At 46.3% G+C, this 15346-nt stretch overlaps 1 protein-coding gene and 1 long non-coding RNA gene across 7 annotated transcripts in view; one reads left to right on the plus strand and one right to left on the minus strand.

Moving 5' to 3' along the window:
• The window catches only part of EXD3 (exonuclease 3'-5' domain containing 3), a 429786-nt gene extending 422581 nt beyond the window's left edge, over window positions 1–7205 (plus strand). For all 5 annotated transcript variants that reach the window (XM_072633114.1, XM_072633118.1, XM_072633115.1 and 2 more), the window contains one exon: window positions 6522–7205. In XM_072633114.1, coding sequence (XP_072489215.1) covers window positions 6522–6883 — 362 coding nt within the window. In that variant the 3' untranslated portion in view covers window positions 6884–7205. The remainder of the gene's footprint in view (window positions 1–6521) is intronic.
• The window catches only part of LOC140519758 (uncharacterized), a 33720-nt gene continuing 18582 nt past the window's right edge, over window positions 209–15346 (minus strand). The window contains exons 3-5 of one of the 2 annotated variants that reach the window (XR_011972280.1): window positions 1577–1713; window positions 725–961; window positions 209–429 (exon numbers count right to left, since the gene is read on the minus strand). This is a non-coding gene — a long non-coding RNA (uncharacterized lncRNA). Of the gene's footprint in view, window positions 430–724; window positions 962–1576; window positions 1714–10723; window positions 15296–15346 lie in introns of those variants that run through there. The other variant, XR_011972279.1, reaches the window with a different exon arrangement.

Genomic DNA, 15346 nt, shown 5'->3' on the forward strand with positions numbered 1-15346 from the left:
TTCTGGGGAGGAAATTGACCCCTGAGCTGACCTTTGCAAGTTGGGGAGGTCCTGAGAGGCTGTTTCTGGTTGACTCCCCTCTCCACTCCCCCAGGGCACAGGGGAAAATGTACCTCTTCATAACCAACCTTTTAATACAGGCAGTTCTACCTGGGACCTTTTGAAGTCCATTTATATTGAATGCCACACTTGGGCCCTGAGGCCTTGATATCAGGAAGGTACAATTTTATAAATGAACAAAATTATAATAAAGGCAGCAAAGAAACTGGAGCCAAGTAGCAGGAACGGCAGCTTAAATTTCCCTGCTCAGAGGTGAATCTGATGCAGATCTCCTGACTTCTGGTGCCAGGTCCTTTCCACCGCACAGTGCACATAAAGCCGCACGGGATCGTGAGTGATCTGGGGCTGAAATGTGTATTTCCGACAGAGCTGTAAGAGGAAGAAGAGACTGACATGTCCAGGGTCAGGCTGCAAAGGATTCCTAGAGGGAGCAGGACTCAGGCTAGGCCTAAAAGGCTGGGTCGGGCTGTGGCCAGCTAGAGGAAAGGAGAATTACAAATGAAGAGATTACTAACATTTATGCAAAATGGTCAGGTTTGCGAGTGTTTTACTGTCCTGGACCCTTTGGGCTGCTCGCAGGCATTATCCCTGGAGTCCCAGAGGCTGCGCTCCACTAGCCATAAAGGTCCCTGAGGGGAGCTCCAGGTGGTAGGAGGATACAGACCTTACAGACCTTGTGCCCCTGGTCTGATACTTCCTGCCTCAGTGCCAGGTGTTCCTGGGGTCCCAGTCGTGAAGTCTGTCAGGTGTGGGAGCAGGTGGAGGGCAGACAGATGTGGCCCAAAGAAGCTTCTCCCCAGAGCACCCTGTGCCTGAGGAATCAGACACTCTCAGGAGTTGGGGCAGGGTATTTTGGTAAGTTTGGAAAGGTTTTTCTTTCAACCAGCCTCTTCTGATTAATCTGGGAATTAAATGGGTTTTTTCATTTCAGTGGAGTGACAGATCTTTGCTCTAGTTATGACCAGACCCCCTCACAGCCTTCTCAAGGACTTGTGCATTCATCAAGGTCCACTTCCAGGGACCCCCATGCAGGTGGAGACTCCCCAAAGCAGCCTTCATCTGACAGAGAGGTTATCCCACTATCTGCCAAAGCCTCTTCCCTTTTCCTCTTTGCTTCCACTGCCCCATGACTCCGGCACTGCAAGGGGGTGCATTTTTGGCAGTGTGTAAGTGTGAGAAAGGAGAGAAGCCAGAGACTGAGAGTGTATGAGAGGATGGAGTGTGTGAGTGAGGCAGATTGAGGCAGAGGAGTGTGGGAGGGAGGTGAAGGGAGGGGAGGCTGAAGAGAGGGCTGCAAAGCCAGTGTAAGTGCCAGTTTGCCCTCTGGGCTGGGTGGGTGCCCCTTCCTGTGCCCACATTCCAGGCACCCTGGCTCACCTTGCCTTGACTCCCCACAAGGCCCCACTGTGCTGTGTGCTCTTTCCCTCTCTCACATAGATAAGGTGGCTTCCTCTCCTCCCACCCCCGCCCCCCACTTAAAAAGCCCTCTGGGGCTGGGCCCTGAGGGACTGATGACCTTTTCACAGCAGCTTTTGTGTTCCATGTAAGCTTGTTTGTCTAGTTGGCACCCTGCTCTACGGCTCCTTGTGGCCTTTTCAGACCGCTGGGACCAGGGGGCGGGTGTCTTCAAAAGCCTTTCAAAAGGATCCCGTCCTAGGAGGGAAAAAGTTTTACAAGCTCCCATTGAAAAATGGTTACTTTGAAGTGATGTTGCATTTTCTACCCTTTGAAGCATACAATTAAAGGGGGCCGGGAGGGAAAGGCGAAGAGCTGGACTTCGCTTCAGGCTGGGAGGGCTGGCTGGGGTGGAAGCGAGAGAGGGGACGGGGCAGGGCCTAACGGAGAGGAGAGCTCGGCCTGAGCAAGGGCAGCCTGGGAGGGGAGAGGCCAGTGGAGAGGAGAGGAGAAGAGAGAGGAGGAGAGGAGGGGAGGAGGAGAGGGGAGGACAGGAGGAGAGGGGAGGGGAGGATGGGAGGAGAGGGGAGGGGAGGACGGGAGGAGAGGGGAGGACAGGAGGGGAGGAGAGGAGGAGAGGGGAGGACAGGAGGGGAGGAGAGGGGAGGAGAGGAGGAGAGGGGAGGACAGGAGGGGAGGAGAGGGGAGGAGAGGAGGAGAGGGGAGGACAGGAGGGGAGGAGAGGGGAGGAGAGGAGGAGAGGAGGGGAGGAGAGGGGAGGAGAGGAGGAGAGGGGAGGAGAGGAGGAGAGGGGAGGACGGGAGGGGAGGAGAGGAGGGGAGGGGACGAGAGGAGGGGAGGGGAGGAGAGGGGAGGGGAGGAGAGAGGAGGGGAGGAGAGGGGAGGGGAGGAGGAGAGGGAAGGACAGGAGGGGAGGAGAGGAGGAGAGGGGAGGACAGGAGGGGAGGAGAGGGGAGGGGAGGAGAGGGGAAGACAGGAGGGGAGTTAGGGAGGGGAGAAGAGAGATGGGATAGAGAGCTGGAAGAAAAGAGAAAAGCCAGGAGAAGAGGACAGAAAAGAGAACTGGAGAGGGAAGGGGAGGCCCCAAATGGGGGAGCGGAGGAGAGGCTGAGACAGAGCTGGGAACAGATGAACAACCGAACAGACGGGGACACACAGACAGCCCTCTGCCTGGCCAGCCCTTTCCAACAGTGTTTGGAAAGGATTGGAACCTCCCACGTTGTGGGCTTTTCTTGGGGGGGGGGGGGGGGCGATGAGGAATCCCAGATGGAGATGCAGGGGAAGTACTGGGAAGTAGCTTCCCTCCTTTCAGATTAGGAATCATCAGGACAGACTGAAGAGAATGGGGAGCCCAGTGTAGAGAGGAACATACCAAGCATTCCTGGGAGCGCTGAGGCCCAGAACGCAGGCTCTCTCCCTCAGTGCAGGGGGTGAAAACATCACTTCCAGAAAGAGCCCTGGCCCCAAAAGCATCCTAGTTAACTCTTCAGCTCCTGGCTCTACTAACTGTCATTGCTCCAAAACATGGGAGCCTGCTGGAGACTCAGACTGGAGGGATGGGCCCTTCGTCTGCTTCCCATGGGATCCTTCGGGACTGGGAGCCAGGTGTTTTAGGACTTGAATCTTGAGGCTGTGATGGTCTCCTCCACTGGCTTTACCCAGACCACACCCTGGCATGGGCCACCCTCACCCAGCCCAGCAACACTCTGAATGGCACTTCTGTGGTTCACCCCACTTATGTTTACAGTTTAGGGAAGGGCAGGGAAGATTTTGTGAGCTGCTTGGAATCAGCAGTCCCAGTTTAAGGGTCTGCTTTCCTACTGAGAACCCATGGCTAAGTCCAAAAGAGTTCTTAACCCTTTTTTATGTCTTGAACCCCTATGGCTGTCTACTAATGCCTTCTCAGAATAATACTCTTAAATGCATAAACTAAAATACATAGGATTACAAAGGAAACCAATTCTATTGAAATAGTTATCAAAAAATTTCTTTCATGGCCTGAGCTGATCTATCTCAGGTTAATTAGCAAAAAGTTTCTAAATTTAGCTTATCCTTGTTATTGTCTGTCCTTCATTCTGAATGTTCTTGAAGAGGAGCATGAATGAAGAAGAGGATGCCATGACTTGCAAGTGAATTGGCTTTAAGTGAGGCCAGGATGTGCAAAGTCACCAGCTCCTCTCTCTCCTCTCACTCCTCTCTCTGTGTCTCTCTCTCTCTCTCTCTCTGTCCCTCTCTCTCTGTCTCTCTCTCTGTCTCTCTCTCTCTCTCTCTCTGTCCCTCTCTCTCTGTCTCTCTCTCTGTCTCTCTCTGTCTCTCTCTCTCTGTATCTCTCTCTCTCTGTCTCTTTCTCTGTCTCTCTCTCTCTCTCTCTCTTTCCCTCTTTCCCTCTTTCCTCTCCTAAATTCCCAAGGGCTGCAAACATTCCTGGAAGAAATTACAAATTTTGCATTGTGATAATGGCCTTTATTAGTTTTCTTTTCATTTTCACTCAAGTGACTTGCTGCCTTGAGGTGGAGTGTCTCAGGTGAAAACCCTCACCTTCATGCTGCACTTTCCATAACTACCTTTACCTTTATCATTCTCTAAAATGCTTTCAGTCCCTTTAGACTCTTTGTGATCCCATTTGGGGTTTTCTTGGCAAAAATACAGGACTAGTTTGCCATTTCTTTCTCTAGCTCATTTTACAGGGGAAAAAAATGGAGGTAAACAAGGACTTGCCCTGGGTCACACAGCTAGTAAGTATTTGAGGCCAGATTTGAACTCCTGAACATAACTTTTCCTGATTTCAAACCTAGTGCTCTATCCACTGCACCACCTAGCTGCCTAACACTTATATCAGAGTAAAACTGTGCCAGGTACCAATGTTTATGACTAAGTCTAATGATCCAATAGAGGGATGTATGAATAGATATTGAATCAATAAAAATGCTAAGCCAATAAATGCATCTAGGCCTAGAAGTACTAACATTATAAAAAACATGCAGGCTAAATGCACATCTGGAGTGCAGATGAATAAGAAGAGGAACCTTGTGAACACCATTGCCCAAAGAGGATGGGAGGGGCCATCTGAGAATCACTGCTCTAAAATTGGAGGAAACCTCAGATAGTCCAACACCCTGATTTTACAGAGGAAAAAAATGAGACCTGGGGAGCTGAAGAATTACCCAGTGTCACACTAGAAGTGAGCATCAGAGGACACATTTGAACTCAAGTCCCCCAAATTCACAGCCCGCACACTCTTTCCACCATCCTAGCATCCACTTATCAAACATACTCTCCCCACTGAGATTCTTCTCACCTCTGATTCAGTTCAATTCTCTAGATATTTATGAAATAACTATTTTGTGCCAGGCACTATGTTCCAGCCCTGGGAATACAGTGATGAAAACTGACCCAGCCCCAGCCCTTGGGGAGTTGACAACATTCCAATGCAGAATCCACTCTCTTTTATCCCCACCCCAAGCCAATCTGAAATCCTTATTACTGTCATTGATACCCATCATCCTAGTCAGCCAGGTCTGCAACCTTGGCATCATCCTGGGCTACTCACATTCATTCACTCCATATCCAGTCTGTTATTAAATCTTCTCCAAGTAGGTCCCTTTCTCTCCATTCACAGAGGTACCTCCATAGTTTGGGTCTTCAACACCTCTCCCCTGTAGTACTGAAATAACCTTCTAACTGGACCCTCTGCCTCAAGTCACTGGCTACTCCAATTCATCCTCCTCACAGCGGTCAAAGTGATTTTCCTGAAGCATAGGCCTGACCTTGCTCAATAAACCCGAGTGGCTCCCTGTTACCTCTAGGATTAAATATAAAAGGTTTTCTTGCTGTTGTTGTCATTTCAACTTCTCCACAACCTGGCTCCTTCTGACATTTCCCATTTTTTCCCACTTTAATTCCCTCCCCATAATCTATAATCAAGCCATGTTAACCTCCTTGCTGTTCCTCCAATAATCACAGTGCTCCATCTCTTGTCTCTGTCTTTGGTCTGACTATCCCCGTCCCTTCTCATCACTGCCTTATGATGGAAGGCTTCCTTTAGAATTCCGCTTACAAGAGGTAGCTTTGGGCATGAAGACAAAAATGAAATAGTGCCCACCCTCACGGAGCTTATCTGTCCACAAATATGTGTGTATACATATTTGTGTGCATGTATATATATATGTGTGTGTGTGTGTGTGTATTTGTGTATGTGTATTTGACAAGCAAAATTGATGAGGCCTTTCCCAGTCTCCCAGCTGCTAGTGTCTTTCCCTCTAAATTTACCTTCCATCTGTGCATATCTTGTCTGTATTTATTTTATACACATGTAAATTCATTGAGGACAGGACATTGAGGACTATTTTCTCCATCTCTGACCCCTAACTCAGTGTGGTTGACTATTCTACAGGAAATAAAATAAGTACACAATGGGAATAATACCAGTTAGAGGTGGGGTGGGGGGGTGGGGGGAGAGATTGAGACAAAATGCTCTAGGAAAATTTGAGGAGGGAGAGGAATCTGCAGGGAGAGAGGGCTTCCTGGAGGAGCTGATAACTGAGCAGAACCTTGAAGAAAAGGCTTTTAGTAGGCAGAGCTGAGGGAGTACATGGCAGCCAAGCAGGACAGAGCAAATGCACGGAGAGAGAATCTAGGAACAGCAAAATAAATGAGCTTAGCTGTACAATAGAGTGTGTCAAGGGCAACAGAGTGAAATAAGTCTGGAAAATTAAAGCCAGATCGAGCAAAGAGGAGCCTTCAATGACAGGCTAAGAAGTTCGTATTTTATCCTGTAGGTAGAAGAAAATCACTTCATCAGCCCCATAGACATCAGGAAGATTATTTTGGGGGCCTAGGAAAGCTAGATCAGAAAAGGAGGGGAGCAACTAGAGGCAGTAGTAAGAACAGTCATAGAAAGCAATAGTTCAGGAGCAGAGGATGATAAAGGATGATAAAAGAGAAAAGCTCAAGCAATCTTCTTGGAAAAGATGGGGTTTAAATGAAGTCGTTTGGATATGAGTAGTTTCCTAGGTTTGTTTATTTTTTGTTATGTTTTTTCACAGGCTACTCAAAGAACCCTGAAGAGGATTGGGAGCTATGTCCCAAGGCAGAGACTCCAGCCTCATCAGAACCCACCACCTGCACAGAGCAGCTCCCAAACTGTACCTATAACCCAGACTGCCGCTGGCTGGCAGACTCAGACCTGAATGAGGGGTCCCTCACCCTAAAAAATGGGACCACCCTGCAGATCAGAACCATCCCCCGTGGGGTGCTGGAGAAAACAGACCTGGCCCATTTCTACTGCTGCACTCAGTGTGGCAAAGTGTTCTGGGAAGGCTCCCACTTTGGGCGGGTGGTCTCTCAGTTCCAAGAGATCTTAGGTGGCTCAGAGCCCCAGACACAGACCTTCTATGAACTGAGCTGAGCTGGGCTGGACTGGAAGGCCTGGCTGTGGCTTTCTTCTCTGGTGGGATCCAGCCACCAACTGCAAATGCAGGAGACAGATGAGCCCTGGCAGAGGGAGCTGCATCCTGCCCTATCCTACCTGTCCTGTCCTATCCTATCCTGGTTATACTCTGCTCCTGGGTACAAGGTGGAAAATTTGGTTTGCTATTCACTTTGAGATGTTTGGTGTGAGAATATTGCCTTGGGGGGTGGGGGGCACATATTGGGTAAAAGCCACTCCCTGGAGAGGGCCCTATTTCTATGAAACTCTTATTCTATTAAAAAAAAAAAAAGAATGCTAATAAGGACCCTTGTAATGTTTTCCCAAAAGGGATTTTTAATCAGAGTCTATGTTGTTTTGGGTCATCTTTCCAGAAGAGTCTCTCCTCTGAGTGCACAGGGATATGTGAATGGTGTGGTCTAGGGTTCAAACTCCATGATCCCTTTTCCCCAGCACAGAATCCTATACCCTGCCTGCCTCTTTCTTAGTCTCCAGTGTTCTCTTTGGGTTTACTCATCTGGGGACAGATTTTTGATTCTAAGAAGTCTTTAAGAGTCTTTCTTTGAGCATGGTCAAGGTATGTTCAAAGAGAGCAGAGGAAGGGAAAAGGCCAGTTTGGAAGGAATGAAAAGTACAGGAAGAACAGATGAGAGCAGGAAAAGAGAAAGATGAGAAAACACTTGGAAGGGGACAGGTTAAGAAGGGATCTGTGATCCCTCAAGAATCCTTCCCACTATACAATCAGTGGGCTAGCTGACACGAGTGTAGTGGATAGCACTGGAGAAAGGAAGACCCCAGTTCATATCCTCTCTCAGATACAAGTCACTTCACCATGCTATTATCTCAGTTTCCTCAACTATAAAATAAATGGTGGCCTCAGTGGCCTGTAAAATCCTGTCCAGCTCCTCAGTTTATGATATTTATGGGTATGGTTATAATGATCACATTTTTATAATATTTTGTTTTCATTACAACATATTTGTATAAGCATTATTGATGTAAATGTTGTTATGCTTACATTACAAATGAAACCAGGGCTAAGGAGAATGTCTTGCCCAAGGTCACAAAGCTAAGAAGTCACCAAAGCCTCAGCTCAAACCCAGATCTCCTTCCACTGACTACCTCCAAGATCAATTGTGGTTCGAATGATTAAAATGAACCACAAGGTAAGAGCACTTCCCCAATCTTGAGGATATATTGGGAAAGGGAAGATATTAGGAGGGCGCCAGCTCAATTCAACAAGCATTTATTAGAAATCTACTATAAGCAAGGGACTGTGCTAGCCTGGGGTCACCAAGATAAAAAATCCAGTCACCCTTTCCAAGAAATTTACATTATAATGGGGAGAAATATAGAATGTGCACAAGTAAGCAAGCACAAGTCATCCAAGAAGAGAGAGTTCCTACTGATAACTGGGGTGAGAGTGTAGAGGAGATCCAGAAAGGCCTCGTTCAGAGGTGGTACCTAAACTGGGCTTTGAAAGAGGCTTGCTTTACTAAGTGAGGAAGCTCTTAGAAGGTCCACTCTGTTTAGAAACCTCCATGAGGAGACTGGTTACAACAGCCCCATCTTGTCAGCTTCAAGACCTAGGCCTCCAATCCCTATTCTGCCTGGTCCTAAGCTATCCTCAGGTTGTGGGGAGCTGAAAGGCCAAGCCTCTCACTGGTTTTGGAATTTCTAGGCAATGTTTTCTAATAACCCCTTCTTAAACATTCCCCTTTGGAAGATTGGACCTTGATTTCTGCATTTCCTGGGCTGTATACCACAGGCCTGCTGGCCCCCTTGCCATCAACCATCTTGGAGACAGGGCTTATCCTCTAGTCTAGGCTGACCTGGACTTTCTGTCCTTGGCTTTTGTAAAGTGACTTTGGGGTTTGGTAGTTTAGTTTGGTTTGGTTTGTTGCCTCTTTTTGGAAGGAATTTATTTTTCCCTTTTCTAGTGGACTGAGAATACAATCTAAGGAGCCCATCATGTCTTAGCGTCACCTAGGTTAAACCTACCTAAATGAGCACCAATGATTTTACCATTGCTTTCCCAAATTTTCTGAGCACCCATTCCCTCCCCATGGATATCAACATTTCTCTCCAATACCCAGAGTGAGAAGTATGTTGGGAGTGAACAGCTTCCTATGCCCCCACACCTCACAGATCCACTCATCAGCACAGAAACCAGCAGGATAGCCTCAGCAAACTCAGGACAGTTTCCCGATTCTTTTTCTTCCTCTCTCTCCTTTCCCTCTCCTCTTTCCTACAGTGAACCTTCATTCCTTTCCTTCACAGCATGTTAGAGCTGGAAGAGACATAGAGACACTTGGCTTGGGTCCCACCAATTCAACCTAAACTCTTTTCTCATATAGATTCCCAGTATCTCTGAGCTTGGAGGGACTTCTGAGGCAATCTAGTCCAATTGGTGCCTGAACAAAAATCCCTTCTAAAATATACCTGGTGTAGGGTTATCCAGCCTTTACCTGAAGATCTCTAGGGAAGGGAACCCCCCTTTTGGATAACTATTGTCACTTCCTGACATCAAGTTTAAATCTGTCTCCCTATGACTTTCATCTATTATTTTTGCTTCTGTCCTCGAGTGCTGAATAGGACAAATCTAATTCTTCTTCCCCAAAGGAAAAATACTTCAAATACTTGAAGACAACTATCACATCCCCTCCCCAGTATTTTCTCCAGGCTGAACATTACCAGTTCTTCATATGACAAGATCTCAAGGCTTTTCCTCATCCTGGTAATCTTCCTTTGGACATTTCCTAACTTATCAATGGCCTTCCTAAAATGTAGCATCCAGAATTAAAGATGTGGTCTAGCCAGGAAACCAAGTATACAGCAGGACTGTCACCTCCCTTCTCTTGGATACTGTGCCCTCTCCACGGTCACTATTGCCCTTGTCTTGATTCTTAGCTTTCTGACTTCTTTATAGCATTTGACACTATTTGCTTATCCCCCCTTCCTCAATCCTTTCTTGGTACTCTTGGAATATATAAATTCTATGATATTCCTCCCTCCTAGTTCTTTCTGATCTATCCTAGAAATCACCAGATCAAATTGAGATATTTGTAAAGCATTTAGCACTTGGGTCTGGTACATAGTAGGTGCTCATTAGATATTTATTGCCTCTGTCCCCTCTCCCCAAGCCTTTGATGACTCTTCCTCATCTGGGAATTATCCCACACAGTCCAGTCTTTGGCCTTCAGTTCAATTTTCATGGCTTCAGCTAGCATCTCTTCTTAGGTAATGCACTATCCCTGACCTCCCACTGGGGCCATTGTCCATATTTCCAGCTGCCACCAGAACACCTCTACCACAATCAGCTCAGGCTCAGCGTGGCCCTGCTACTTACTGTGTGATCCATTCTGAGCCTCATTCTCCTCATGTTTAAAGCAAAGAAGTCATACTTAACAGCATCTATGCCTTTTCCCAGCTATGAGCCTATATCCAAAAGCAAACTCATTCCCCTCCAAAAGGATGGATGGCCCACTAGCTCTTCAGAAAACATCCATGGAGAAATGGACTGGTAATGTTTGACCTTGGCAACCTTGCTCACCCTCACCCCCCCCATTCTAGACCAGCCAGCCCACCAGATTCCCTGATCCAAAGGAACACTGGAGCTCTGTAGCAAAACCAACCATGGTCTTATTTATCTAAAGCGCATATCTCTTAGGCATCAAAGTCCCGGAACTTCTGACACATGATTCAAAACCCCTGGGAACAGACGGCATCCTTGCTTTCACTGTCTCTTTGGCCACCCTCTCCCAGACCTCAGAGTCTCCTTGTTCCTCTCCTCCTTCTCACCTCCCACCCACCCCCACCCTCAGAAACCCATCGTGCTTGGCACACATTCTAGCACATCTACAAGAAAATCAATTCACAACCTCTCCCTTCCAAGAGAGGGTCCTTAGGCCTATGAGAAAGTAAAGGTTGGTCTGCCCCTGCTGAGGCCTGAAATAAAAACGTGGAACTAGTGTAGATATGAGCCTCTCTGTTAATATACATCAAGCATACCTGTAATAGAGGTCAGACTACCCTTAGACTCATCTTACAGTCCCCAGGAACAAGGGCAGGCAGGAAAAAGGCTAATTGATTACCGCTATAATGACCACTTGGATTGGCCACTATAGGCAGAATGTCACCATATGTTTTCCTGGCTATGGGTCATCACCCCATTGGGTCCATTTGTTCCCTTTCCCTCTGGGAAAAAAGTGGAGACCAGACTGCTGGTCTGGACTTTATTGCTCTTGGTGATGGCCTGTTTCTGGGTCACAAGGAAACACTCAGCCATTTGCCAAGGAAGAAGGAGTCAAGGGAGACTGACTGTCATTCTAGGATGGGGGAGGGAACGTAAGGGAAACATACTTGGTAGAAACCCTCTGATGTATTTGGTGAATGGAGGACACATATGTTCTAAGAGGGAAAAAGGACTATGGAGCCAAAGCAGGATCTTTATCTGTCCATGAGTTAGTTAATCTGAGGCTGAGGTTGGTGGACAGTGGGAAGATTGTGGCTAGGGCTAGGGCTAGGGCCCAGGCTGTGGGCAGGGTCCAAAGTCAGTCTATGGTAGAATTTAGGACTTAGTTTGTAGCATGGTCAGGGAATCAGTCTGTTGCTAGGTTTAGTGATCAATGTCTGTGGCCTGTAGTTGAGAGTAAGATTCAGTCTGTGGCCACATTAGGGTTCAGTTGCAGACATTAAACTCCAAGAGTGAAGAGACTATGTCTCATTTAAACTTTGTACCACCCCCAGCACAATCCTCTGCACACACTGGATGCGTATTAAGTGCCACTTTTGTCAGGAACTGTTCTTGGCAGTGAAAGACAAGGATGAAACAGTCCCTTATCTCAAGGGAGTCTATGTTCTATCAAAGACAGTAACATGCAGTGTGTTAAAATATACCAAAAATATAGGAAATAATGAAGGGTTAGGCACTAGCTACTGAGGGAATCAGGCAAGTCATATAGAAGGGGATGACTAAACTAATTTTGAAAGAATCTAGGAATTCTAATAGGTTCAATTTCAATTCAGTAAACAAATATTAAGTACCTACTATGTGCCAGGCATTGTGCTACAAGCTAGGGATACAAAGAGACAAAAGACAATCCTTGCCCTCAAAGAGCTCCCAATCTAACGGGGGGAGGGAGACAACATGCAAATAGTACAAAACAAGCTACATACAGGATAAATAGTAAATAATTAAAAGTGGCTTCCTTTAGAAGGTGGGATTTTAGTTGGGACTTGAAGGCAACCTTAGAGGTCAATAGTCAGAATGGAGGAGGGAATGAAGAACAGCCAGAGAAAATGCCCAAGCCAAAAGATGGAGGGTCTTGTTCATTGAACAGCCAGGAGATGAAGAGAGAGTCACTAGGGGATTAATTACTTATGTAGGGAATGTGCAGAGGGTCCTGTGTAAGAAATAAGCAAGAGGGCCAATGTGTCAGGAAGAATGGAGTGTGTGAAGGGGGTAACGTATAAAGAGGCTGGGAAGATGGATGGGAGCCAAGTTGTAAAAGGTCCTAAAACCAATACAAAATTTGTATTTGGTCCTGAAGATAATAGGAAGCTGCTAGAGTTTATTGAGCAAGGAAGTGACGTTGTCAGATCTATGCTTTAGGAAAATCACCTTGACCATTGTGGAGATGGATCAAAGGAAGAAACTTGAAGCAGGGAAATCTGCCTTAGCCAGGTAAGAGGTGATGAGGGCCTGAACTGGGGTGGTGGCCCCAGGAGTAGTGAGAAAGAAACATATGCAAGGGACAGGGAGGAAGAGTTGAAGTCTTGGCAACTGATTGGATAGGAGGGTTGAAGGAGAATGAGGCATCCCAGATAACTGAAAGGACACTCTCCTTGAAATAAACAGGAAAGTGTAGAAGAGAGGTGACTGGGGGAAAACAGAACGAGATCTGGTTTGGGACATAATGGATTTGAGTTGTTTCTAGGAAATCCAGTTCAAAATGGCAAATGGGTAGGTGGTGGTGGTGTAAGATGGGGCTCAGGAAAAAGTGGGGGTTGGATGTATAGATCTGGGAGTCAGCAGCATAGAAATGATCATCAAATTCAGGGGTAGGGGCTGACAAGGTCACCAGAGAAGAGTAGAAAAAGGAAAAAGCAGAAAACCCCAGGACAGAGCCTTAGAGCACACCTCCAGCTAGAGGACATAGCATGCATGATGATCCAGCAAAGGAGCTCAAAAAGGTGCAGTCAGATAGATGGAAGAACCAAGAGGGAGCAGGGTCCTAAAAACTCTTAGAGAAGAAAGTATGGGGAAGAAAGGTTGGTGAAAAGTGTTAAATATTACAGAAAGTTCAAGAACGACAGTGATTGAGACATTATGGTAGGCTTTGGAGATACAAAGACCAGACTGAAATACTCACTGACCTTCAGAAGCTGACACTGGACTGGTTGTGTTAGATTACGTCACCTGAGACATAATCATTTATTCAAAAGTAGACATCTAAAGAAAATAGTGTAATGAACTCTGGTCCTATAAATTTGATTGGTTTTCCAAACAAGTGGCACCTGAAGACGGAATTTGGAAAGACCCTTTCAAAAAAATGCAAAATAGAGAACATATTCAGGTGTTGGGTCCAGAAAGGCAATCAGATTCTGCCAGATATGCCCTTCTTGCAGCCTGATGGCAGGGCCTGTGTACAACACAGTCTCTGGAATATTCACTGGTTCTTGCTTCTTTCAGATCTCTCCACCTTCTACAAATGTGTGAAAGAAACTAGCCTGCTTGGAAAGAAAAAAACCCAAAATAAAATAAAGAAATAAACTGATATGTGAGAGGGTGGAACAGGTAGTCCTAACAATTCATACTGTACAGAGGTAAAAGAGGTTGCCCTAGTAGGACAGTGGGTTTCTCACCTCAGGAGGTCTGGAAGGGGTTTAGTGGGCGGGGAGGGGAGAGGTGGCAGTGCTGATTACTTGCGGAGGATATTGTCAGAGGAAATTCCTGTTTAGGCATGATTTGGACTAGATGACTTCCTACTCTGAAATTCCATTAAAATTCTATAATTTTATAAAATGTTTATAAATTCTCCAAGATTTCATGGAAATGAATTGAATCAGGGTATGAGTACCAGAGTTAAAGGGTTAGGAAGTGTATACAAATGACCATTAACATGGGCTGTTCCAAGGGCTTTGGGGACTATAACTAGACTGGAATGAAGCACTTATGGGAAACTAAGTCAGACTGGGGCTTGTAGTGGGAGGGAAATCCCCAAGTTAAGAATAATACAGTGGAGGAAGAGGCAGGAGGAAAAAGTCCTAGTTCTGGAGTCAGAAGACTTCAATGTTCATTACCTGTGTGATACTGGGCAAGTTATTTAACCTCCCTGGATCTCAGTTTCTTCATCTGTACACTGACGGGATAGGGTGGATTAAGTGGCCTCCAAGGTCCCTTCCAACTCTGGATCTGTGACCTTAGGACCTAATATTTTAAGGTTACCAAAATCCTTCCCCACAAATATCCTGTGAGATGTCTTATCATCATCCACCAGAATGTAAACTGAGGACAGGCATGGTTTCATTTTTGTCTTTAGATCCCCATCACTTAGGTACCTAATAAATGCCCATTGCTTAATGATTCCCCATTTTTCCCATGAAAAAACTGAGGTCAAGGAGAACTTCCCTGTAGCCATACAACTGCTAAGTATCAGAACCCACATTTGAACCCAGGTCTTGTAACTGGAGATCAGGCATTCTTTACACTACACCACATTCCAATTTCTCCTCCCCTGCCACAGAACAGTGGCCAGAGCACCAAAAGGTCTGGGGTATCATTTCTTCTCTAACATGTTGATGAAGGAGATACCTACACCTTACCGGGTCCCCATTCCTTGAGCTCAGTCCTTTTCTCGTTAGGACCCCACCTTTCGGCGGCTTGTCAGAAGTAAGAGCCTGGCTCCCATTATCTCCCACAATAAACTGGGCGCTGGAGACCAGAGCCGGGAAACTTGGCCTTGATCGTCCTCAAGGAAGTAATAAATTGTCTAGATTTGAATAAGGGGTAAACATCAAAGGGGCCCAGCCTCCCTCCTGAATGGGTCTAATGTTAGGAGGATGGGATTGGTTTACTTTAATTCAAGGCCTTAAGATTTTGTTTGTTTGTTTGTTTTCATCTAAAAGGCATCAAGCCTTCAATGGAATAGTGAAAAACAACATTAATAGCTTAGATTTATATCGCGCTTTATAAACCTTCATGGTACAAGTTTGGTTTCACACATGAGAAAGCTGAGGTTTAGCGAAATCAAAGTCTTCACTCAGACATTTTATGACCTTAGACAAGTCACTTCCTTTGCCTGGGCCAAAGTTTCTTGTGCTGCCAAATCAGGTGGGACTAAATGATCTCTCCATTGTAGCTCTCTCTATGAATTCTATGAACTAGACCTGAAATACAAACAGAGGTTTTCTGGTTCCCAATCCAGTGCTATTTCTCTT

The sequence above is a fragment of the Notamacropus eugenii genome, chromosome 1 (assembly GCF_028372415.1).
Source record: "Notamacropus eugenii isolate mMacEug1 chromosome 1, mMacEug1.pri_v2, whole genome shotgun sequence".
NCBI lineage: Eukaryota > Metazoa > Chordata > Mammalia > Diprotodontia > Macropodidae > Notamacropus > Notamacropus eugenii.